Source organism: Columba livia, chromosome 8 (genome assembly GCF_036013475.1).
Source record: "Columba livia isolate bColLiv1 breed racing homer chromosome 8, bColLiv1.pat.W.v2, whole genome shotgun sequence".
In the NCBI taxonomy this organism is placed as follows: Eukaryota; Metazoa; Chordata; class Aves; order Columbiformes; family Columbidae; genus Columba; species Columba livia.
In genome coordinates, this window is record NC_088609.1 from 27176690 (window position 1) to 27200194 (window position 23505).

At 43.2% G+C, this 23505-nt stretch overlaps 2 protein-coding genes across 5 annotated transcripts in view; one reads left to right on the top strand and one right to left on the bottom strand.

The window, feature by feature from the left end:
• LOC102096622 (uricase) overlaps positions 1 to 1422 on the top strand; it is a 25359-nt gene extending 23937 nt beyond the window's left edge. The window contains exon 8 of the mRNA XM_065072677.1: positions 291 to 1422. Coding sequence (XP_064928749.1) covers positions 291 to 428 — 138 coding nt within the window. The 3' untranslated portion in view covers positions 429 to 1422. The remainder of the gene's footprint in view (positions 1 to 290) is intronic.
• Positions 749 to 22271, bottom strand: SAMD13 (sterile alpha motif domain containing 13). 4 transcript variants are annotated; one of them, XR_010474394.1, is made up of 5 exons: positions 18046 to 18214; positions 16195 to 16279; positions 12082 to 12193; positions 6540 to 7081; positions 749 to 5723 (listed from the first exon to the last, which is right to left on the bottom strand). XR_010474394.1 is itself a non-coding variant. In XM_065072679.1 (5 exons), exons 2-5 carry the CDS (start codon positions 19678 to 19680, stop codon positions 6938 to 6940), a joined length of 363 nt encoding a protein of 120 aa, XP_064928751.1. In that variant the 5' UTR covers positions 19681 to 19748; positions 21942 to 22271; the 3' UTR covers positions 5811 to 6937. The 4 variants fall into 4 exon arrangements, 3 of the variants coding, with proteins under 3 accessions (XP_064928751.1, XP_064928750.1, XP_064928752.1); XM_065072679.1 differs by lacking the exons at positions 749 to 5723; positions 18046 to 18214 and adding exons at positions 19659 to 19748; positions 21942 to 22271 and having other exon boundaries at positions 5811 to 7081; XM_065072678.1 differs by lacking the exon at positions 749 to 5723 and having other exon boundaries at positions 5811 to 7081.
• Between the last annotated feature and the right edge of the window lie 1234 nt (positions 22272 to 23505).

Consider the following 23505-nt stretch of genomic DNA (forward strand, 5'->3'; position numbering starts at 1 on the left):
AACTGGGTTATTTCATTTTGCACCAATGATCTAAAGCCTGCTCATTTTCTAGTCTCCTTCCCTAAGTCTTCTGATTCTGCTGCCATCCTACTCTACCCTTGCCCTCTTTCAGGTGGACATTATAGATCCACATTCACTTGAGATAACAGCAACATCTCCCATTGGGGTTCATAGGAGAGGGGAAGGGCCTGGGGGTGATTGGAGAGGAGGTGAACAGCTGCAGTTCCTGCTGTGACAGTGCTGGCACTCCCCTGTCTCAGAAATGACCTGTTTGTGCTCATCCTCCTCAGGTTCTGGTTCCAGTGGAAACTCCCTATGGCTCCTGCACTTGCACACTTGGCAGGAAGAAGTTCTTAGAAGCACAAGCCCATGTGCTAAAAGATGAGAGGCAAAGTCAGTTTGTACTGACAGCTGCCCAGGGAAACTAAACCTCTTGGCTACACTCACACCTTCCTGGTAACCTCACAGTATGGCTTTCCCAGCAACGTACCTCCTTATCAGCCGCTTCCACTGCTGACTGCTTTTCCCTCTATGAAATCCTGAGGTTGGGGCTTCTGAAGGACCCTCAAGAATTCAGAAATCAAAGTCTGACCCTGAATCTCAGTGCGATTTGCAGACTGAAACTCCACATGCTCTTTTGAAAATCCCAGCCGGAAACATTACAGTCAATTAATTTTTAAACCAGCTATTCCCAGACATCTTAATGAAACAATGAATTCGATAATGTCTGTAATATGTTTTTGACATGTAAAATCAGCAACTCTGTATATTCTATTTATTAATGTTCCTTTAGCAAAATTTATATACAGGCATGAGACCAGATGTTTCATTGATGTAACCTCTTGATGCCACGCTGATCTACAGAGCTGAGGGTCTGACCCAGAAACTGAATAGAGAATCAGTCAGACACTGATTTCTTTGTGAAGGAAATGGGGGGGGAAATAAGTTTCTATTCTATTTCCTTTGCAGTGTGAATAGTTACAGCTGTTAACTAATTTCTCTGGAAGTATTCTGACTGCGTAGCTGCTGCTGCTGCTACTCCTCAGACTATACAGTTGCTATATAATTACTTCTATATTAATCACTGAGGTGTTTGAGGTTTTGGACTATCTCTGTAAGTTTAATTAAAGAGGTTTTTTTAGTCTCATGTGATCTTATCATGACTTCTGAGCAGGCAGGAGTAAACCTAAGTAACCCTATTACTTTCGGAAGGGGCAGGGAGAAAGCTAGACAGACAAACAATGCCTATCTTTTTATTTATTTACACTTTTAGCTTTTGCCGGGGACATTCATTCTTACCTTGTTTGGTTGTGTGGTATTGTGCTTGTGGGCTTATGTTTTGCTATTTCTGCTATCTTTAGGTGCTTGTAATTTATTAATGTATCTTTTAAGGGCAAATAAAGAGCAACACTGAAAAATAAACCAGTGTTTGACTGCTTGCCAAATAAGAAATGAAACCATTTACTACTTATGCAAACATTGTAAGTAAAATAAATAAGTTCTAGTTCAGCCAATTTTACCTCAAAAAGCAATCAGTCTTTTTTTCCAAATGACAGTTACAAATATATGAAAAAGGATCTTAATGAGCATTTCAGTATTGAGCTCTTTCTAAACAAAGTAGTTCTTCACAACCCACTTTCTACCTTATGAGAAACTTGTTGCATTATTACTGCTTGCACTTCATTTGTGCACTTGTAAGGTAGCAGTGGACCAACCTTCATGGCTGAACAAGGACAAAAAGAAGCAACCAGTTGTTTATTTAGACTTTCTCGTGGCAACAAGCACATGCGTACACTCATGAAATGTGGTTCCTATAAACCTCCACAAACACGCAGACATTCAGCAAGCCTTTAAAGGCATCTCGGCACAGCTCCATCCAGCACTGCAGACCTGAGTCACTGACGTGGGCAGGCTGCTTCTAAAGAAAGTACTCAGGCAATCGGAAGAAGCCCAGATTTTCCATACGGCGATTAGATTCAGATAACAATGGCATAAATTGTTCTTGAAAATGGGACTTAGCCAGACTTACTTGGGCCTGAAACCTGATCAAACTCCCACTGGCTTCATTGGATTCAATCTCTGCAATGGACTTGCATTATTTTAATTGAGAGTGACACTTTTTTCAGTTCCTGTCCAGAGGAGCTATTCCAGTTGCTTACTGTGTTTTACTCAGGGGCAGCTGTGATGCTTTCCTGATGAAATCACACTTGATGAAAATAAGCAGCAGCTAGCAGATTGTAAAATTGTCATTTAAAATGTATCTTCTTGCTGATAACATGGACCTTTCTAGTCCTGGGCCATATCCCACTAGTTTATAGCACCTGGGGCCTCCTACCAAGAAACAGGGTATTTCGGGTGCACAAACATCTTACCATCATTTTAGTGCCTTATTTTTTGGCATCCTGTTCAGTTCTGGTAACTGCCCAGGACAGTTCAACCACAAACCTCCTCAGCTGCTGATCATGCTCCACGTACAGCTGATGTCACACAGATAAAAGGCACCAGCTAAACTCATTAGCCAATATCTAAACCAGAGACTAAATGTCACCTTCAGGGTCGGTACAAGTTATCTGTCTTCACTGGCTGTGTTATTCTATATATATTCAGGCTACACATTTTCCAATATACATTTAAACCTGTCGGTTTTTATTAACTATTACAGCCACATTTTTCCCCTCTTTAAAGTTGTCCTTTTTTTTTTTTTTTAATAATCTTGCTTTTACCAGGAGTACAGAACCCTGATTTTAAGTTGAACTGAGCTCACTTAAAGTGACCAAAAAAACTCCTTTCTGGCTAGAAATCTCAATATAAGTACTTTTGAAGTTAGAATTCCACTCTTTGCATACATAAAACAGCCAACCATTTTCTTTCTGGAAAGCACACAGCTGTATCTAGAAAGGAAACCTATGAAATGTCTCCAGTTATAGAATCAAAAATATTAACTCACATCTCAGCTGTAATTAAGATATAAACTGGTTTGTGATTCTGAGACCAAACCTTAACATTTATAAGATGTTGAGAAATAAAAGACACACACGTACCTGAGTGCATGTACACACACCTGGTCTCATACATGTATACATATATATATATATATAAATATACATCTAAATGACACTATATCAGCTGGTGTGCAACTGGATCTATGGCAACCAAATAAGAATCAACATGAGGTGGGATTAGTTGTCACATAGTTTTACTACAGACTTGCAAACTCTCAGCTGCATGGAGTTGAAACCTGCCGTGTTCCCTTCAGGATCCAGCGCACCCTGCACTCCAGCACAGCAGCTGACCTCTGCCAGGCTCCCAAAACACAAGTGGTGGAGAGAACCAAGAAAGGGGCACCCGCCCCATTGCTGCCTGCCAGAGAGAGCTGGAGGAGCCCTTCACAGCCCTGGGGAGAAGCAAAGGCAAGCGTGCAGTCCACCAGCTGACCATAGCAGGTCAGGTATTGCCGCAAGTAAATGCTTCCCTGTCCTGCCCAGGTCCTGACAGATGGGGGTGCACAGGGCGGGCAGCCTGGAACAGGAACATAAAGTAACAGAGGCAAGAGATACTAGAAGATAAGCAAGGAAGATGGGGGCAGGGGGAATCAGCAGGCAGGGACAGAGAAATATAACAATAATAAAAAATATCAGGCAATTCAAAGAAGGGAGAGAACAGAAAATAAAATCAGTGAGGACAAGTATCTTTCCTGTCTGGCTACTTTAGAGCTGAAAACCCAAACCAAACAATATTGGAGACATTCAAAACTAGAAAAAGAAGGGGGAGATAAACCTTTGGTGCAGAGGGAAACATAACAGCAGAAACCAGAGTGCCTGAGCACTGAGGAGGCTTTGCTGCCTCTCAATAGCAGCATTAGGTGTCAATTCCAACATTAACATCTACATCTGTCTGGAAAAGATCGCAAGTCTTAATGTCCTTGTACTCCTGCAATGTTCTAAATCTTCTAGATTACACATATTTCCAGGTGGAGAAGCCCAGGCAAACTGGCATGTGGTTATTTATACAGAAAAAAGGAGAGAGTAGGAGTATCCTTGCAAAAGAGGGTTGCTACACCCAGGTACACACCTGCTTCCACACTTTCCCCTATGGTTTGGTCATCAGCTGTGAAACAAACTCAGTGACAAGTTCCTTACTCCTTATTTCCTTCCTCCTGCTGCAATCCACCAGCACAAGACAAAGCAAGGTTACTCTTGAATCAGAGATCAGTGCAAATGATGAGCCTTTCCTCACTTTTTTGGTACAATTTAGCTGCTACAAAGTCAGGGCCATCATCGACATAGCAAGTACTGCAGAGTGTTTCTAGAGGGGCAGCTGAATTACAGCAATCATCTGAAAAGGGGAAGAGAACATCTTGAGATGAGTGCAAGCTTGCCAATGTCAAGATATTTGTTGTTGCCTTATCAGCAGATGAAGTGATGATACAGCAGTTACAACTGCTGACTGTTCCTTTAACAAAGATGCTAATGAGTGCAGCATATAAACACAACAGCGGTCTCCAGTTCTTGTCAGCAGCCTTCAGATCAACGGAATTCTCACATGGAGACCAAGGGCCACTTACAGTCTTCATGGTGCTCCCCTTGGGCTCTCCAGGTGTTTGAGGTTACAGCTGCATTCCCCAAATTTACAGCATCTACCAACTAGTGTTATGCTGGGAGTAAGTATTCAACACATGGAGGATACAAATGAACAGCAGTAAATCATACAATTCCTTAACTATAGGGGCTAAGAAAAAAGACCTTGTTATAATAATTATCATATGAAAAGGAACACAGCCTCAGACCATCATCACTCTCACACCCAGAATCAGCTGAGCAGCTGGACACCTGGCAGCTTCACCACCACCCAAAGCACAGGGAGGGCTTTTGAGGAAGGGTGACTCTCTCCTAGCTGCGGGCACACGAAGGGCACGTTATAAACTGGATTCTTGCACAGCTCTACGACACTCAGAACTGCAGTATTGAAATGGTATCCAGTATTGCACATCAGTCGCTTCCTCGTCTCAACAGCAGCTGTGTTTTCTGCAAGAGGAATGGTAGCTAAAAATAATCTGGCTTTGACTTCCTCTTTCAAACCCTCCAGTCTCTTTTAAAAGGATTTTTTGTTCTCCCAGAAACAGCAAGGGGAAAGTAACAGACAAAAATCAAAATGGTCACCTGCACAAAGAAAACAGCAGCATTAGGAAGCTCAGAGAACAGTGGGAAACTGCAATATAGATCAGGGGCAGTGAAAATCAATTGTTACAGTTCTGAGTATCCTCCAAACTCCCTTTCACACTTGCTGTGAGGTTTCTGTTGGGCCTCTGCTTGTATGAACCAGTTAGCAGTGCTGATCAAAAGGGGAATACAATCTGGATGGTTCTGAATGCAATTCATTTGCTCATTAAAACATGTTAAAAGAAAGCACAGTGTTCAGTCATCACCAAAATGAGCTCACATGACTGTACAGTGGAGACTTTTACTCCCTGATGCAATACATATGTTTTACTTTTAATTCTGTGTCATCCATAGATCTACAAAATGTGTCAATCCCACAGCAAACACGCAAACAGAGAAAAAGAGAATATTAAATTCATCTTTCAGTAACATGGCGCTATGTATTGGGATAAACCACCCTGCTTCTGCACCACCAACAGTTCTGGAAAGGGGTAAGAGAAGTACAGATGTTACTGGTGAACCGTGACCAGGCCTCCATATTCTTTCCTTCAGCAGTGTATGACACTAGATAAGAAAAAGCAAAAATAATGAAATCTTTAAATATCTTGGTAGGTGGCGTTAAAAGTAATCACAAGAACATTGAATATTAAGTCAGTTTTAGTAGCTTTTTAATGGAAAAATTGAGAAAAACAGGAGCTAAAATATACCACAACAAAGAAATAGAGAAAGTAAAAGATCTGTAAAGTAAACTGAATCCAAACATAAGCAATGCTTTATTGGAATATAGCAAGCGACCTATCAAATAGGGAACTGGTACAAACAGATTAAACAAGACTCTCTTTTAACAGAGACGTATAGTGATGAGACAGCTTCTTTCAGTTTTTAAAACAAAGTATTCAAACTGTTAAGTAAAGCATTAAAAAAAAAATCAACCATTACAACACCAATGACAGACAATATTAAAAATGTGCAGAATTTTACTCTTTTTACAAATTTCTGCATAATGTTAGAAAACAAGTTATCATAAATTAAAAGTAAGAAATAAAATGAAAGAGTTTTGTTTTGCAAAGCAACACAAACTTTTTAAAACCAACTATGCTTTACACAGGACTACTATTAAAAACAGGTGAAAACAAGCTGAAAATTTAAAGGACAGCAAAAAATACACAAGCCAGTTTCACCTGTCAGCAATGCCTTCTGCTATCGAAGGGGTTATGTTAGTTATATGTACAGCTTTAAACATTGCAGCATATCACAAGTAAACCTTAATAAGGTCAAAATAGGACCCTCTGCAAAAAAGGGTGAGTTGGCAAGTGTCAGTCTCATCCTAAAATTATAAGTAGTAATTTTAGTATTTCTTCAAGGTAAACCAAAACCTACTTCAATTGTTTTTTCTCTCCCGAAGATGCATGTGATCTTTATTTGGGTTTCGTTTCTATTTTTGGTATTTTAATTCATTAAATAAAGAAGATGTCTGGCCCAAAAATGAGAATGACATACGTCCCTTTTGTTCTTGATACAGCGATGCAGCTATCTCAACATGCTCATTGACAATTCCTAAAAGAGAAAACCATTATGTACTATGTAAAAAATACATACCACCTCTCTCAGTTCAGACTCAGTATATTGTATATTGCCAACTCTATCCAATAGGATATATATTGTAATTTGGTTTAAATTCTTAATAGATATATTCTGTCTTTACAAAGTTCCATCACATGAAACCAAATTGCTTATTTATTGTTTGAGGCACAACAGGACCCCAATTAGACAATTCGCTACAAAGAGTTATTCTTTAGATGTTGTGTCTGTAGAGGTTTTACGTGATATTCATAGATTTTCAGCGCAGGCCCCAGTTTTAATGAAAGTCCAGTCAGTACATCATTTCTTGTCATCAACAGTAATGATTTGCCATCAATTTCCTATAAGAAGAATTAAAGAGTGGATAAAGACAAATGTACAAATCTAATAGATGAGAACAGTCATGCAACACATGGAAGACTACTACAGGGAATCAATGAGAAAAGAAATAGTAGCTTTTATTTTCCTGAAACTATGTTTGTAGCTGCTAAATTCTGCTGCCTGCTTTTCAAGTGCTCACCTGTGTTGACCAAGGCATAAGTACTATTTAGTCAAGCACAAAACCCAAATGAGCCTTATTTTAAAATTCTGTCCCTGTAAAGCTGTTTCAAGTTAATAGGTACATGTGCAGATTGCCTAATTATCAGCCATTAAGGTAAGGATACTCTTAAGAAGGTGGCTTATGAAGTGCATTTCACAAGAATTACCATTGATAGCGATATGCAAGTTTGGACTAGTCAGCATCTGCTATCAACTGCAGGTGCTCTCTTTAAAAGGCCAACCTTCCCATGCTTCCTGTGGGGAAAAAAACAGACTCCTGCCATCAGAAATTTTAGAAGGGCCTAACTGCAGAGCTCAACACTCTGAGGGAACTTTCCTTCCTCCACTTACAGTGGAAGAGGCTGAAAACAACAGCTCAGGTCTCGACAACTCCAACTTGTTCATTCACACTGCACTACTCAGGAAACAGGGGCTACACCAACACAATAATGCAATAGTGCATTGACTGGTGTCTCACAACAGAGCCAGGCCTCCCAAGGTTGTCGAAGCTCAAAGAAGGATGTAGCCTTTGGCATTTGCCTGCACTGGACTTCACTCTGCTGATGCATGGGGGTTTTTACTTTTAATTAAAAAAAAAAACGAAAACAACACACCACAACTAGTAAATGTTGAATTTGTTATCAATAGCCAACAACCAGTTCAAATGCTTGCATATGTTGTTGTTGTTCATAACAATACATTGCCAAAATTTTGTATTTTTATAAATACTATAAACACCACACATCTATTTATCCCATTGCAGCATCTGCCTCAGAAATATTAAATGTTGCTTTAGAAATGTCAGAGATTCTGTCCTTGAGTACAACTCAAAGTGAAAAGAGAAAGACTTATATTAGAGTTGATTTGATAAAGTTTATGAATACAAAATACATGGACAAACCACAACATAGTCAAAGATCAGCTGAAAGTGGGATTTCTTTAAAATCTCCCCAAAAGGTATGATTGCTGAGCCCTCATGTAACATTTATTTCTAAAAGAAAAAATGTTTCAAATAACTTTTTACTCAATTATACCAGATGTCTCTTCCCAATTACTGTTGATAATTTTCATGGTTAAAACCAGTTTCTAATCTCTTTTATCCATTTATCACAATCCTTTCTGTGGGAGTTTTGACACCAGTGAGTATTTTGCTCATTACTATGACCAATCTGAAGTTGCCTTTGCTGCTGCCGTTCAGTGATGCTATGGAAGAAGAACAGCCTCCAGCCTGGTAGGATCCCAATGAAGTAAATTCCGTACCCAGGACAGGAAAAAAAACTTCAAGAATAGGAAAAAAGCATCTATGCCTTTCCCTTCTTCTTCCACGGGGTTCCCCATAGATTCTAGAAATGCTGGCAACTCCTAAGGCTTTCATTGAACAGAAAACTGATTCTCTAAACATATGTGGGTAGAAATGAGGAATTATGTATCCAGAATTTAAGGGGTTTATATCTATGTATGTATTATAAGCTTTACCTCTTCCAATTCTTTTCAGTTTTCCACTTAAACCTGCTTCTGTAGATTTTTCATCGTCATTCTGTGTTTTGGCACCAGATAAGATTTTGTATGCTTTGGTGACTTCTCTGAATTTCTTCTCTGCCACTTCTCTATTTACTGGATTTTTTTCAGGATGTAACTTCAAAGCCAGCTTTCTGTTTACCTTTTTAATGTCATCTGCAGAGGTACTCCTCTGCACAACTATGGCTAACAACAATTTCCCACTGTGCCAGGATGACGCCAGCAGCACTAGTGTATTGTGTTCAGCAAATAAGCAAAGATCCCACTAAGCTTCAAGTCGTCCCAGCACTCTTTCTGTTCTTTAAGTGACTGAGCACTGCAAGGTCTGACAATATAGCTAACATGAAAACCTGGCAGCCAGCATGCCCACATGCTCCCCCATGTCACAGCTCTGCCGGAAAGCCACAGCAGACACAAGCTGTCACCAAACTGTTTCCCCGCAGGTAAGGCTTTGCAGTGAAGCCAGCAAACTGCCGCTGGGTTACTTGGCCTCATCTGGCTATTGCAATACTAACGGTCAAGAAACCAGATGGGCAATACTGAAGGTCAGGCATAGCACTAACGTATCTTGAGACACGGCAAACAGCTTCAGCCTTTGGGTGAGCCCCAGCCCCCTAGGTTCCCAAGCCTCCTGGAGAAAGCTCAGCCATGTCCTGGCAGGCAGCAGTTCTGTGAAGGTGTTCACACCCCCATCCTGCATCTGGTCTGCCTCTCTCTTCAGTTATCCTGCGCCCCCAACTTCTTGGCTTGTCTGATTTGCTTGCTGATGTTATGGGTTTGTGTTACTGGGCAATACCAGTTGAATCTATTTTCATCAGTGAGCTCTTTTGACTTGCTGACATCAGTGGAACTCCAAGAAGGAATAATGTATAATCATCATACAATCATCACTTCTTACCAGCATTTACAATATAGTTTTAATAAAACATTCTGCAGTCCTTACAACATTTGCTTATTTTCCTTAAAATGATGTGAGAAAAATTCAGGTCTTCAAAATTCTGAGTCACTTGCTTTGGGTGAGTCCATATGTATTCAGATTCATCAAAAGAACATCTGAGCTCAGTTATTGTTGTGTGAAAGTTGAAAGTAATAATAGATCTCATTATCACATTCTGGGTTATGGATGTTTTGTAAGGAAACTGTTGTGCTACGCCTACTGAAGCAGCTCAGTTGAAAACAGTTTCCCAGTGTTGTAGGTGAAATGGAATACTTTACTATTTATATTCCTCGTTCCCCTCCCAGTACATATTCTGTACAGTGGCACATCAAATTAATTTAGATTTCTGGGGCCCAGGTAAACTGCAGTACAAATGGCAGAGAAAAACTGAGATAGCCAGAGCTTTAGCTGCATGCGTGTCACTCTACAGACAGAGGATGGCTAAGGGTTCAAAGTGAACCTGACCGCACTGCCATGCCTGGGACATTGTAGTAACAAATCCTGTTAGTATATAGTGTTAAAGTTAGTGGCTAGTAAATAGTGTGGAGGAAACAGAGCACCACCCCAGTAAGAGGTCAGGGACAGGGTTGTTCCTGGGGCAGACAGGGGACAGGCTAGCAGAGCTGGAACAGAGAACCAGGCACTTGCTGCTCCCCCTGCTGCCAAGGGACTGGAGGGGGAAGGAAGTGGCAATGGCTTCTGCTGTGAGTGTCCATCCTACATCTCCTGGCTGTATGTTGGTGGCAGCTGTCAGCCTCCCTTTCCAAGGCTTTGGCACAAAGGGAAGTTGGCAGCAGAATCACAGCCATGTTTCTGCCCATGGCTATCCTGGCAGAGCCTTGCCAAAACATTGCTAAAAAGCAGCTTACTTCAGCTATCCTCCTGAAGCCACTTGCCCTCACTGCAGAATACTAATAAAAGCTTTACACTCACTTCTATGCTGCTTTCCATCAGGCTGTTGTAAATTACTTTGCCAAAACTCATGAGTTAGCCTCACCTTGCTGCTGCAAGATCAGTAGTAATTACTGCAGTATTATTGACAAGCCAACTAAGGTGCAGAGAAGCTACGATATTTGATGAAAGTCAGAGGTAATTGTCAGTATAAGGCAAAAAACCCAGAGGCTGCAAGTACTTTGCCCATGTGATTTTTTAAGCCACATCTCCAAGGCTGTTGAGGAGACATGGATGCTGGTATTGAGGAATGGATACACTTAAATAGTTTTTTATTTTTGCCTGTTTACTCATCTTCAACTTCTGAAAAATTAGTAGCAGCTCTCTCTGCACCCTGCCAGAGAATTACCCAACCACCGGGTTTTTCACCTCCAAAAACAAAGAGCTAAGTTGTGATACTTTGTTGTACTCGTCAGTTACAACCAGATGGGATTTCACTGTCCAGGTGCTGAAGGTCAGCAACACTAACCTGACCAAAATTCATGTTATTTCACATCAGATGTAAAGTTTCCCTGCAAAGCTGCTGGTAACTTGTACTAGCTCAGTGTCTTGGAAAGTCAAACCATCTACTTTGATACTAAATACAAGTGTTGGTAACTAATTTCCTGGCGGTCACACGGAAACCTATAAACATATCCAGGAAGGCGCTGAACTGACAATTTGGACAAGTTCCCTCTCCATGGAACAGGTGGACTATAGGCCCTGTAAGCCAACTGCCCTTTCCTGCCCCACTACAGCACCTCACCAGTGTGCTGATGGGGGGGCTACAAAGGGTCATATGACTACCAAAAGCAGCCATCCATTAGCATCAGCAGTTACACAAAGCCCAGAAATGAAGACCCAGCCCCTTTCTCAGACCAGGTCCTACAACCATGCTGCTCCTGTGCCTACAAAGATTCTTCCCCTTTGTTGCCAGCTTCTCTTTTCCCTGTTCACTTGCACTGCCAAGTTCAATGCAACACAGCAGGCTCTTTTTCACACTAGGTCTTCAAAAGCAATTTCCTTCTTAGGAGCCCTGGATTTTATAAATACTCATGAGTGTATTTGCACAGTACACTAAGGAAGAAGGGAATTACCACTCACATTTTAAATAATGAGAGTGTGAAACTGAGTGGGTTGTACAGGGAGACTGAATGCAAGCCAGAAAATCAGCTTAGATTCCTTACCTTTCAGATGACTGTCTTAAACAAACTCCAACCCATTATCTACACCTTGCAAAACAATATTATTACTCAAAAAATCATAGTCCCATGGATTTTCACTCAATAACAAACTCAAATCTCCCATTAATGTGGGATTTTCACCCCCATTTAACAGCATATAACCAGGTCCATGGTAAAAACGTGCAATGTGAGAAACTGATGTCAGTCAAAAAGTATTTCCTAGCAGATTTACCTGTTCTTGAAAAGCATTGGCTTGTTCTTCAAATCCAGCTGTTCTGAAATAATTCACAACATCGATAACAGCCCAGTCAGCAGGATCCGGAGGTCTCCCATTCTCTACAGAACTGCAAAGTGTAAATCCAGACAAGTAATCACTAAATGTGTGCAGAGCACGCGTTGCTTCTTTGTGCACACTCCATGCACATCTGTTCCTCCAGGAAAGGTGTCCTTTGACACACCTCCCCCCTGCCCCGATACAGAACAGTCACCCCTGTTCTCTTCCATTTCAAAGACCTGATGCTGGGATAACTGAGTTACCTCTCCTTTCAGAAAAGAAGAAAGCATATGAATCTTCACATCAGCCAAAGGTAATCAGTCAGGATCTTTTCCTGCAAGTGTGCTGCTTTTGCAGTTGGAGAAAAAAGACTACCGTGACTGAGGTACCAAATCCCTGTCTTTCAAGACTGCAGCTTGTTTTCAGCTACCAAGTAGTTATAAAGAATTGCAGTACGTGGATTATACTTTCCCCCGATGAGACTGTGCTTCCTTGTAACGTGGGTAGAAACTCCTGGAAACCAGCTTTACCTTGCAAAAACAAAACAAAAAAGAAACACCAATGACTGCACTAATTGCTCAATACAGAAAATTTCTCAAAATTGGACTAATCCTTGAACAAATCTATGGACTTGAAAAAGAGCTATGAATCTGGTAAAATATCTGTTAAACACAATTAGAATTAATTCCTCCTGTGACTGACCTCAGGTAATTGCTTTCCACAGTAGCAAAAACAACCAATCATATTCATTCATATTACTATTCTTCTCCTGCATTTCTCATCCTCAACCTGCCACCACCCTGTCTCAGGTAACCTCTGTGTATCTGCAGATTATTGGTAAAAAGACACACAGTGAGTGTGATTGCCTTTCCTATAGCAATTTAGGAGAATGAAGAGCAAGACATCAAAGAAAAGAGCTTCTTTAACATGTTTCTCCAGCTAGAACTCCCAAAGTTCATGCCAGACATTTTCCACTGTTCTGCATGCTTAACTAGAATGCTAATGAAGAAATATCAAAAACATGCAGATCATGGCAGATTTCAGAATCCTGTCCATTTCAGATCCTGAAGCTCAGAGGCAGGACTTTGATTTTCAACAGCACCAGCTGGAAAAGAAACACAGATTACACTCTGCTGACAGCATTTTTGTTCTGTCCTTCAAATTTTTCTTTTCCAGCTGTCACCGCCTCTGTCTTGCCTAGACTTGTATGTCTTTCAGCAAAATAACTGAGTGAATCAAGGGGCCACCATTTTTCCAACCAGCCATGAAGAGAAGTGAACAGAATCACATACAGTGCCTCCCATCACTGTTCCTACAACAATCCAGTTTCTACAACTAGCTGAGTCCTGGGAAGAAGGTCTCATGAGTACAAGGGTTTTTGCTTCTCCCCTAACTCTTTGAAAGTACTCGCCAATGTGACAACAAAATTCTGGCCCTAGAGACTCACACTGCAGCTGCTGCACTTGACTATCCAAAAGCAGTTTCTTTCACTTATCACATGGAATATACACATATCTCAGAGCAATGAGCAAAGGGCCACAGTTTCTTACTTTCGCTCATCAAGTAATCGCTTCACTGATTGTGATTACATAGAAAGGCAACACTCAGCAAAATTGAAAATGAGACTATCTGGCCTTATCAGAGCTGTATGCAGCTTTTTTTTTTTAAATCAAAGCATGCCTTACAATTATGATTTTCAGTGATGTGCACATTCTGAGGCTCAGGAAGTAAGATGTGAAATGCACTACACAAAGCCTACACATATTTGTAAAAGCAGCATTTTACCTAAGACATAGACAATTGCTTTCAATGACTCATCTTCTACTTAAATTTAAAAATAAACAAACAAAACCCCAACAACTCAGTGTTTTTTTTAAACAGCAATAATTTCTAAAATATATTGAATTTAATTCTTCGTAAACAGCAAACAAAATATTCAATCTGTAAAGATGCCTCCTAATTGTACTTTGCTTACTTCCCAAAGACGCTTAAATTTCAAACTAAATTCCAATCCCTCCTTCCCACAATTTTGTATTTCAGCGCAGATGCCTTGGTTCTTCATGTAGCTCCTCTTTTACCACTAGGAAACTACCGCTGGGTCCAGCCCCATCCCAGGCTCAACTGCAATGACTTCAGGGGCTCTACCTTAGTCATCAAATGATCACAGGAAATAATTGCAAGTTCCTGCCTCAAGGAATAGCATCATGCTGGACCTCAAGTGGAGCCAATTTCCACAGCTACAGCTGCAGAAGACTCACAGGTGTGTTGCGGACTGTTGGAGGCTGCCTGGATTTCAACCCATATACACACGCAGATGCTTATTTGGCTTCTAAACTTTAACAGGTTCCTCCTTGCCCTGCTGCTGCACCTGATTCTATTCTTTAGATAAGAAAAGGCAATATATAAAAGCCATGGCTTAGCCATACACTGGTCTATGCCACACATCCCGGATGCTGTAAAATCTTAAGAGGACTGGCATTTTAGGCTTTGTAATGAGATACTAGATGCACCACTAATAAATAAAGATGAGGCTTGCCTGCTTTTCACCACTGTCCCTGTGCCTTTATTGCCATCATGTGGCAGAAGCAGCAAGGCCTGAAAGGACCTAGCTGTGAACAAACACTTTACCCAATCTATTTATAACCACTTCAAGAAAGTGGCAAATATTTCCTTTGTAGATACACACACATACTTACTGTATACATTCATTCAGAAACCACAGCTCCTGGTCATTTTAATGACAATCCCCATCAGTTTTAAAAAGCCACCTTCACAATGAGAAGTTAAGCTTTTATCACTTGAGCCTCGTGAGGAAATGATTAAATGTAAACTGTCTTTGCTTTGACTGCCTGCCTTCTCCTCCCACTACGGAGCTCTCAATGTAGAAAGCAAGTCTGCCAGAGGAAGGTGGCTTCTGAGGGACATACATGCTATTATCTATTCATAGTCACTGAATAGAGAAATGCATTTTACGTTGGTGTGCTATGACCAATGTCTCAAGTGAAGGGGCAGCATGCTAATGTTAATGGCCACCATCAGATCTTTTGATGCTGTGTCATAATCAGGTGTTTTATCAGTACTCTGAAGTGACCATCATCATTATTATTATTTATATTACTGTAGTGCCTGGGAATATAAGCATTGCCAAGTTTTTTTGGAAGGCTTATGGAAAAGAGAACTAAAGGCAAAGAATGAGATGCAGCTTTGCAAAAGTGTTGCAGTTTAAGACAAAGAATTCTCTCTAGTATCTTTTTGTGTGTTTTGCTTTTTAATATATCTACATATGCATATATGTATCTCAGAATGGCTTCTATAACCATAAAGCCAGTTTTTCCACACCAAACTCCACTCCTCAGTTCATAAATTAATTCAGAATTGCTAGTCCTAATTAAAGAATTGCTGAGCTTTAAGGATACAGAAATACGTCCAAAACAGTTCCTATCCCTTAGCCTGCATTCTGCCACACTGAAGAAAATTGTACAGCAGTGCACACCATGTCTCCCTCTTATTCCAACCCTAGGTCTGAAGTAAGAACCCAGCAGTTTAGGGCTTCTCCAGCAAACAGCTTAAAATATCTGTTCCAGAAGAGAACTGACACCAAAGATACATGCTGCTGCTGCTTCTCAGCTCCAGATGGCTGGGCAATTGGCAGACAAGGGTACATGTGTCTCTGAAAGAAGCAGAGGTGACTTACACACAGGACACTTCTACCCATCAGACACTGGTTCTGCAAAAGCCACTAGCAAACAGGGGAGCAGAAGCAGAGTATTGGTTACAGCGCTACCACTTGCTTTAGTCTCTGGTTGAGAGGAGAAATCAATGGAAAAAGATATACCCCTAACTCAAGTTACTAGCTTCTACATCTCTCCATTGCTATACAAGTCCCCACGTATCACTTTTAATCAATTGCATGCCCAAAACTCTTCTATTTCAAAGCTGAAATACAATAAATGTAATTGAGAACAAGGGAGGTTTGAAATGAGCGAAAATGGAGGTGCCCACCCTTCCCAACCACATTAAACCAAAATCAACGAGCTGTTTACACAAACTGAACACTAGGGATTCACTTACTTTTTGACATCCAGAGAGCCATTTTCCTTGTTTTCCATGTCAACAGTTAGCATGGGGAGGATAGAGGTTTCTTTTACTTCAGCAACTGATCAATAGGGGGGAAAAAAAGCTGTGTTTAATTATTGGTAGTATGTAAAAAGCAACATAATGTAACAGAAACAAGCATTCTACAGGGACACAACCGTGTTTCCACCTGAGAGGAAAGGTGCTGTCAAAAACTGTTTTCCTCAGAAGGCTGGCAAAGCTGATAATAGTTAATAAACTATGAAAAGCTGACCTGCGCTTCAAACACAAGAAATACGTCATGCCTGAAAATCAAGGAAGGTACTGTTACATCTGATCCTTTTTGAAACTAATAAAATTTTGATCAAGCTATATATTCATACAGAGATTGACCTGCAACATATAGCTAGATATCAAACGGACTTACTATGCCTTCAGTCACCTTGCTATACAGAGGATCCAAACATATGACATATGCTCTTAGCCCTAGTGAGGTTTTGAAATCCATAGCCTTGCTTTACAAATACGGGATCAGTGCTACAGATGAGCACAAAGTGACTTATACCCATCTGACACAGAAAGCTGGTCAGCAGAGTTACTGACTGAGCACCAAACTCCTGAGGCCTAAATCAATATCTTATCCATAAGACCATCCTTCCTGCACTAGCACAGCTTCTTCTATAGGCACAGTAAACTGAACTCTGAAAAGGAAAGGAGCATACAAAGGACACAGGAGAAAATCCAGTTTGTTCCCGCCTCGCAGCACGCTGGAATACTTTCACCACACAGTTTTTTTCCACCACTCCACCAAACATGCAGGCATGGCCCGAGGCTTTTCTTTCTGTTCTCAAGTAAGCCATTTCTATCTCAGAGAGCACCAAAGAGCTGACCAAGGACTCAGGATGTTCTTGCTGTAGCATTAATGGATACCAGTGAAATGTCACAGAGCTCTGGGAAGTATAGAATAGGGAAATCACACTCTTCAGATAAAACTTTGCAAAAACAGCGGATAGCAATTAATAATGCTGTTAAGGGAAGGAAAAAAAAAAAAAAAAGACCCTTTATTATATAGCTAGCAGCACGTAAAGCACCGAGAAAGCAGTGACAAAGTAATCGAAAAGATGCTTCTTCCTTCACCGCTGACCCAATAACTCAACGCATTCCCTCGAATCACTTCTTGGTTCACCTGAGGTGACTGCACGACGACACCCGCAGCAGCCCGACTGCCGAGGGTCCCCTCGCCCCGGCCGCGCAGGACCCGGCAGCCGCCCCGGGCTCGGGGCTGGGCACCTCCCGCGGAGCCGCCCGGCCGGCAGGAGGCTCCGGGGGCTGCCCTCACGCCGCGGCGGGCGAGGGGACGGCTCCGCCGGGACTGTGTGACACGCGTGCACCGTATCACAAGCATCTCCGAACCCGCTCGCCAGGCAGCACTGCACCACATTGTCATTTTTGGGCTGGCGGAGGGTGGGGGGAAGTAAGACAGAAAAACCTACCTACGAGCAACTAAACCAAAGCATTGCTACAGGCTGCTCCGGAGCGGCGGAGCCCCCGGCTCCCGCCCCCCCCGCCGGCAGCGGGGCGCTCTGCGGCGGCTCAGTTTGACACCGGGAGCAGCCCCGCCTGGCTCCCGGCCCGCCTGACGCCGCCGCCACACACGGCCCCGCCAACCGCCGCCCGCGTCATGGCGGCCGTTTTAAAGGCGCAGCGCTGCGCCGCCCCCCGCTCCTTCGCAAGCGTCCGCGCCGCGGAGGCTCGGGAGGGAGCCGGGGAGGCTTGTCGGGCTGGGGGCGGGAGGGGGGAGCAGGGACCGGCACCTCCGGAGAGCGTCTTCCCTCCGGGAGCGCTTACCTGCGGCGGCAAACCCGCCCGCGGCACCCGGCCGGAGGGGAGCACCCAGTGCAGGATTCGTGAGCTGAGCTTCTTGGGACCTCCTTGTAAACATTTCTACTCCTCCTACCAAGTGGGGTGCACGTAGTAACGGCGAGAGCGGGGGGAAAGGCAAAAAATCCGCAGACATTTTCGGAAGATGATCCCATGAAACTGACACACGGTGAGAAATAGGAACGGCCAGGTATCAGGAAATCGACAAAGCTACGTGAAACTCATGTCTAGAATGAGTTTGTCAACTTGCAGGTGAATAGTAGACACTTGTCTCTGGAACTGGAGCATCGCAGGCTCAGGGTGATGGGAAGGAGGAGCCACTAAGGACAGCACAACCGTGCCACCCCAGGAGTCGGTGAAGAGAGGACATGGAGACAGGAGTTCCCAGGGACAACCACATCTCTTACTCGTGTGAGCACCAAACCTTATTTCACAAGGAGACCCGCAGATACCTACAGGATTTGCTGTACAGTAAGGTGCAAGTCAAAGTGCTTACAGATGACTAAGTCTGGCCCACTGGCAATAAAATCTCATCCACAGAGATTAATAGAAATGTTGGCAGATTTCTACAGCAACTGCACCTTTCTTCTATATTACAGTAATTTCTAATTTCTTCTTCCAAATTTCCCTTGATTCAGTATGTTTTCTAACGGCATAGAAGTGTTACATGGATGACACACTGCCAATGTCAGGGAAATTAAGCAAAAAATACCAACCAACACACCCTGTGCCTCCCTACACATGGGCTTTGCAGAACTCAGCACCAGGGCTGCATCCCAGCCACAGCTCAGCCATGGTGATCTTCTGAGCATCCTTAACAACCTGGCTTAGTACAAATTAGTGGGATGTTTTACTTGCAGAATTCCCTTCTGAGTCAAACCACTCAAACCACACCTTTGCTGTTCTCTGCAAGGCAAGGGGGATGCTACAAGCCACCTGAGGATTCGTACCAAACCCGCTGGTGACTTCAGCCTGATTTCTGGCCAGCAGAGCGGGCATGGGGCTGTCCCAGGCCCCGTGCGGCTGTCCCACTCCCAGAAGCAGGTTCCTGCATCCTGGCTGCACTTGTGAACACAGATCCCAGTCACCTGACTGCTACTGAGACACTGGTACAAGCGCTAAAGTCACAGGAAATCTGCGCTTTTGTGCAAAGGACTGTAGATGTGACTTCCCTGACCATTTGATTTTGCCTGGTCTACAAGCTGCCAAATAAATAACCAAGTCTCACAGAAACTATGCAAATAATGTGACTTGAGTATCAACAGGAATGTTGAGAATAGAGAGCAGTAGGAGTCTTCGCTGCTTTAGATTTTAAATAAACTCAGATAAACAAGTTAAATAGATCATTAAATATACTGCACCCTAAAGAAAAACCTCTTTACTTCACGTCTCAAAAGCGTACTGTAAAATGTGGCATATTTGTGTTGGACGAGTAAGCCACACAAGGCAAATCTTTTTTGTCTCTCAAGAAATATGCATTCTAAATGAGGCCATAATGAGATTTCTGCATCAGCTGTTTTCTAACTTTGGTAATGAACTGACATTTGAGGATAAAAATATCAACCAGCTATTTTACTCACACTCTCCTCTTCCTTCCATCATGTTCTTCAATTAATCCTTAGAGTATCCGAAAAGAGGCTCACACAGCACGTGTGTTCTGCCTAAAAGACCTTGAAGAGCAGAGAAAGGAATGTTAAGAAAATAGGCTGTGGAAAAATTCAGTGTGGAATATGATCTGTGGTTTGTATTCTCATTCATTGGGGCAAGGTAATTTAATTAAAATGATATTATGTCTGGAGGGAGACAAAGTAGGAGAGTGAATTAGACTTTTGTTTGACTATTTGCATCCTGATTCTGGGAGAAAAACACCAAACCCACCACATTTCCAGGCTATGCGGAGCCCCAGGTGAGCGCACCTTGAGGGGTCAAACCCTGTGTTTCTGAACCTCCGCTGTCATAAGAGGAGAAACATGCAGAAGTGACTGTGGTTAATGGACCCTGTTTTTTCCGGGTATTGAAAAATGCCATTTTTTTACGGAACAGATATTATTTTTTTGTCTGTGGAAGTGACAGCAGTACATGAAGACAAAATGCACTGCACATGTGGCAAAGGAGGGTGCAGCGCCCTGTTAGCCGTGCAGTGCGGGGTGAACTGCAGCTCTCCATGGGCAAAATAGCCCCCTTCAAACCTTTCTTATGCCAGCGTCCCGGGCAAAACAATTGACAACCAATGGTAAGACAAGGGGTAATGGGTATAAACTGTGACACAAGAGGTTCCACTTAAATTTGAGAAGAAACTTCTTCTCAGTGAGGGTGGCAGAGCCTGGCCCAGGCTGCCCAGGGGGGCTGTGGAGTCTCCTCTGCAGACATTCAAACCCGCCTGGACACCTTCCTGTGTAACCTCATCTGGGGGGATTGCGCTGGATGAGCTTTTGAGGTCCCTTACATTGATTCTGTGATTCTGATTCTGTGAAAACACAGTTAAGCATATTCAGAGGGGAAGTGAGAAAACGACCAAGGATTTGTGTGGTTTCACCTGAAGGGAAGCTAGGACAGCTCCTCGGCGTGAGCTGCGCTTACGCAGAGCAGAAGGGACGGCATCCCCGCACAACGCAAATGTAGCCCTGCCCGCGCCCGCCCAGCACCGCCCTCCCCTCAGCCGCCCCGGGCGCGAGGGGCAGTAACGGCCGCCGGCGCCGCGGGGCTGGCTGGGAACTGGAGTCCCCCGGGGTCAGCCGGGACCCCGGTTCGAGCCCAGCCGGCTGCCGGCAATGAGCGCACGGCGAACGCGGGCGGGTGCTACGCTTTCCTCCGGGTGTGCAGGGAGACATTTTGGGGCTGGCACCGATCATTTGTGGAAATGCTGCTCACGAGGGGAAGGCGGTGAACCAGAGACAGCCAAATGCTGAGAGATTTCACCCAAACGTGATCAGCGTCTGAAGCATCAGCTCCTCCCAATGTGCAGCGCTGGGCGCAGGAGAAACAGACAGGGGACACAGGCTGGTTTTAAGTAATTCTTGTCACAGATGTGGAAGTGGCACAGGTTTCGCCACCCAAACTGTATTAATTTATAGCTATCTCCAGCCTATTAATAACAGTGATCTAAAAATCCCTTTTGCATCATTTCCTTCCCAGCAATACAGGACTAAAAAGGGCCCTTGCAGCCATGGAGTCTGATCTGCTGTCGCCAGACCTGACACCACCACGTCTGCATCCAGCCCTGAGCCCACGGGGACCCTCGCCCCCGGCAGAGAGCCTGTGTTGCTCTCCCCTGTGCCGCTGGCTGAGAACTTTTAATTCACAACTTGAAAAAATACATGAACAGTTTCTACCCATTTGATCCTGTAGTAACCTTGTTTAGTTTAATAGTTGACTTCTCTGCTTTTCTGGTCTTGCTTATACAGACTCAGCTGTCTGAATGACCATAGCCCTTTTAGACTCTCTCTGCAATAAGCTCTGTATTTTCTGAGCTCATCTCCCTTTGCTCTTCGTGTGCGTTTGCCTTCCAGGAGCAGACATTTGGAGCTGCACCCTGGGGTGCAGTGGGGTCTCAGCAGTACCTCCTGCCCTCCCGGTCTGCTCTGGAGACCCCATGACCCCACACTACACTTATGGAGGTCTTTTATCACACCTGTACGGTGCTGATGATTTTACTCATCCTGGGATTATTAAGTACCTCAGGATGTTTTCCACAGTCTCTGGGAATTACTCTATACCCAGAAAGAGGTAAAATCCCTGTTACTGGGCCCAAGTTGCACCTTCCCAACACTTTGTTCTAAGAAAATTCTCTTTCCTCAGTTGACGTCTTTTCCACTCCAGTCCATTTTCTTTATAGTTTACTTGAATAGAATTTTGCCACTTACCTTGCTCCGCAGCATCAACAGCTTAATACCCGTTGTCATGCTTTCTCTTCGCTACTCAGGCATCACATAGGGGGATGAGGGACGGTTCCCAGCAAGATGCACCAGTCTGCCTGCAGAGTCCAGCAACAAAGCTCCTCTCTTCAATTCCTGCCTTGGCCAGGAAGGTCATCCCAAAAGCTGTTCTGTGTCTTCTTCACAGCTCGCTCCCGACCCGCTGGGGTTTTCTGCATGGCTGAGCATTGCAGAAAGCCTAGACAAAAGGCCAAAGACAGCATTGGTGTAAAGCAAGCGTGGAGGGAAGGCAGGCAAAAAACCTGACCCAAGAATACAGCAGAGAAGCTTGTACCAACCTGGCATTCATTAGTAAGGCTATTAAGTTGAGGTGTGTGTTTAAGTAATAGGGTCAGAGCACAAGACCCAGTCACCCTCTATTTATACTCCATGCGGTTTCCTGGGCACACTCTTCTAAGGTAAAAAACCCAGGGTCCAGAGACGTGTAAAAAGTTGTGTAAAAGCTCTGGGTTTCAGGATCGAGACAGGGGTTAAGAGCTCTGCAGGTGCACAGTGCTGAATCAGCAACACAGCTCCCTTGCTGCTCGCCTGGAGGGGAGGAGTGCTGCTCAGATTTACCGACAAGGCAAGAACTAACAGGATGGCAAAGACACTCTGCTTTGTCCTGATAACCAGCCCCTTACATCTTCGCTTTAAGTATGCTAAGGTCCTTTTTACACAATCAGCATTATCCAGCCTTTCTTCTGTAATCATATGAATCTCCAAGAAGATGATGGGAGCTGCACCCTCTGCACACCAGGCTAAAAATGAATGTGTACAGCAGCTGACGGCCGTGCAAGGCCAGCGGTACCTTTCTGCTTTTCCTTCCTCCGTTTTCCAAGACTGAATTGCTTAAATAAATCTTCCTGCACGTGAATTACATCCACTTCACTGAGAATTTCCTGCCCTACTTATTTTATTGTGCTCCTTCTTATTCTGGTAGTTGCTCATGTTTAATAAAGCTACTGTCCAGACTTAAACCCTTGTTATCTTAAAGCTTATACTTTATATAGAAAATCGTTGCATAAAACACAACTCATTCTGCCCATACAAACAGTAGTACCAGCCACATATTTACCCAGCTTGTGATAATGTAGCAAGAAGCTTATAAAAAGTATTCATATGAAATACCAACATTGTAAAACAGAATCCAGCCTAATAAAAATGTTTTGTATCAATGTGGCTCACATCTCAGTGAAACAGCTGTTAAATCTATGGGGAATCTGAAAGGTAGTGCTTTGGTTGCATGGAGTGAGGCAAATGAAAAAGCACAACATGCTGATGCACACAAGAATGGAAAAATACAGTTAAAGACAGAAAAAATACGAATAAAACACAAGCAGAAATCTCAACTACTTTTCAAACACTAAATAAAGAAATTAGTGCTAGCTTTTTTTCCCACTTCGCTGGGAAGCTTTTCTCCAAGAGTGAAGAACCTGTCTGTAACTGAAAAAGCATCAAAAGCTTGATTTGGATACCTTGGTGGCCCAGTGACCCACTTGGTGACAGTGTG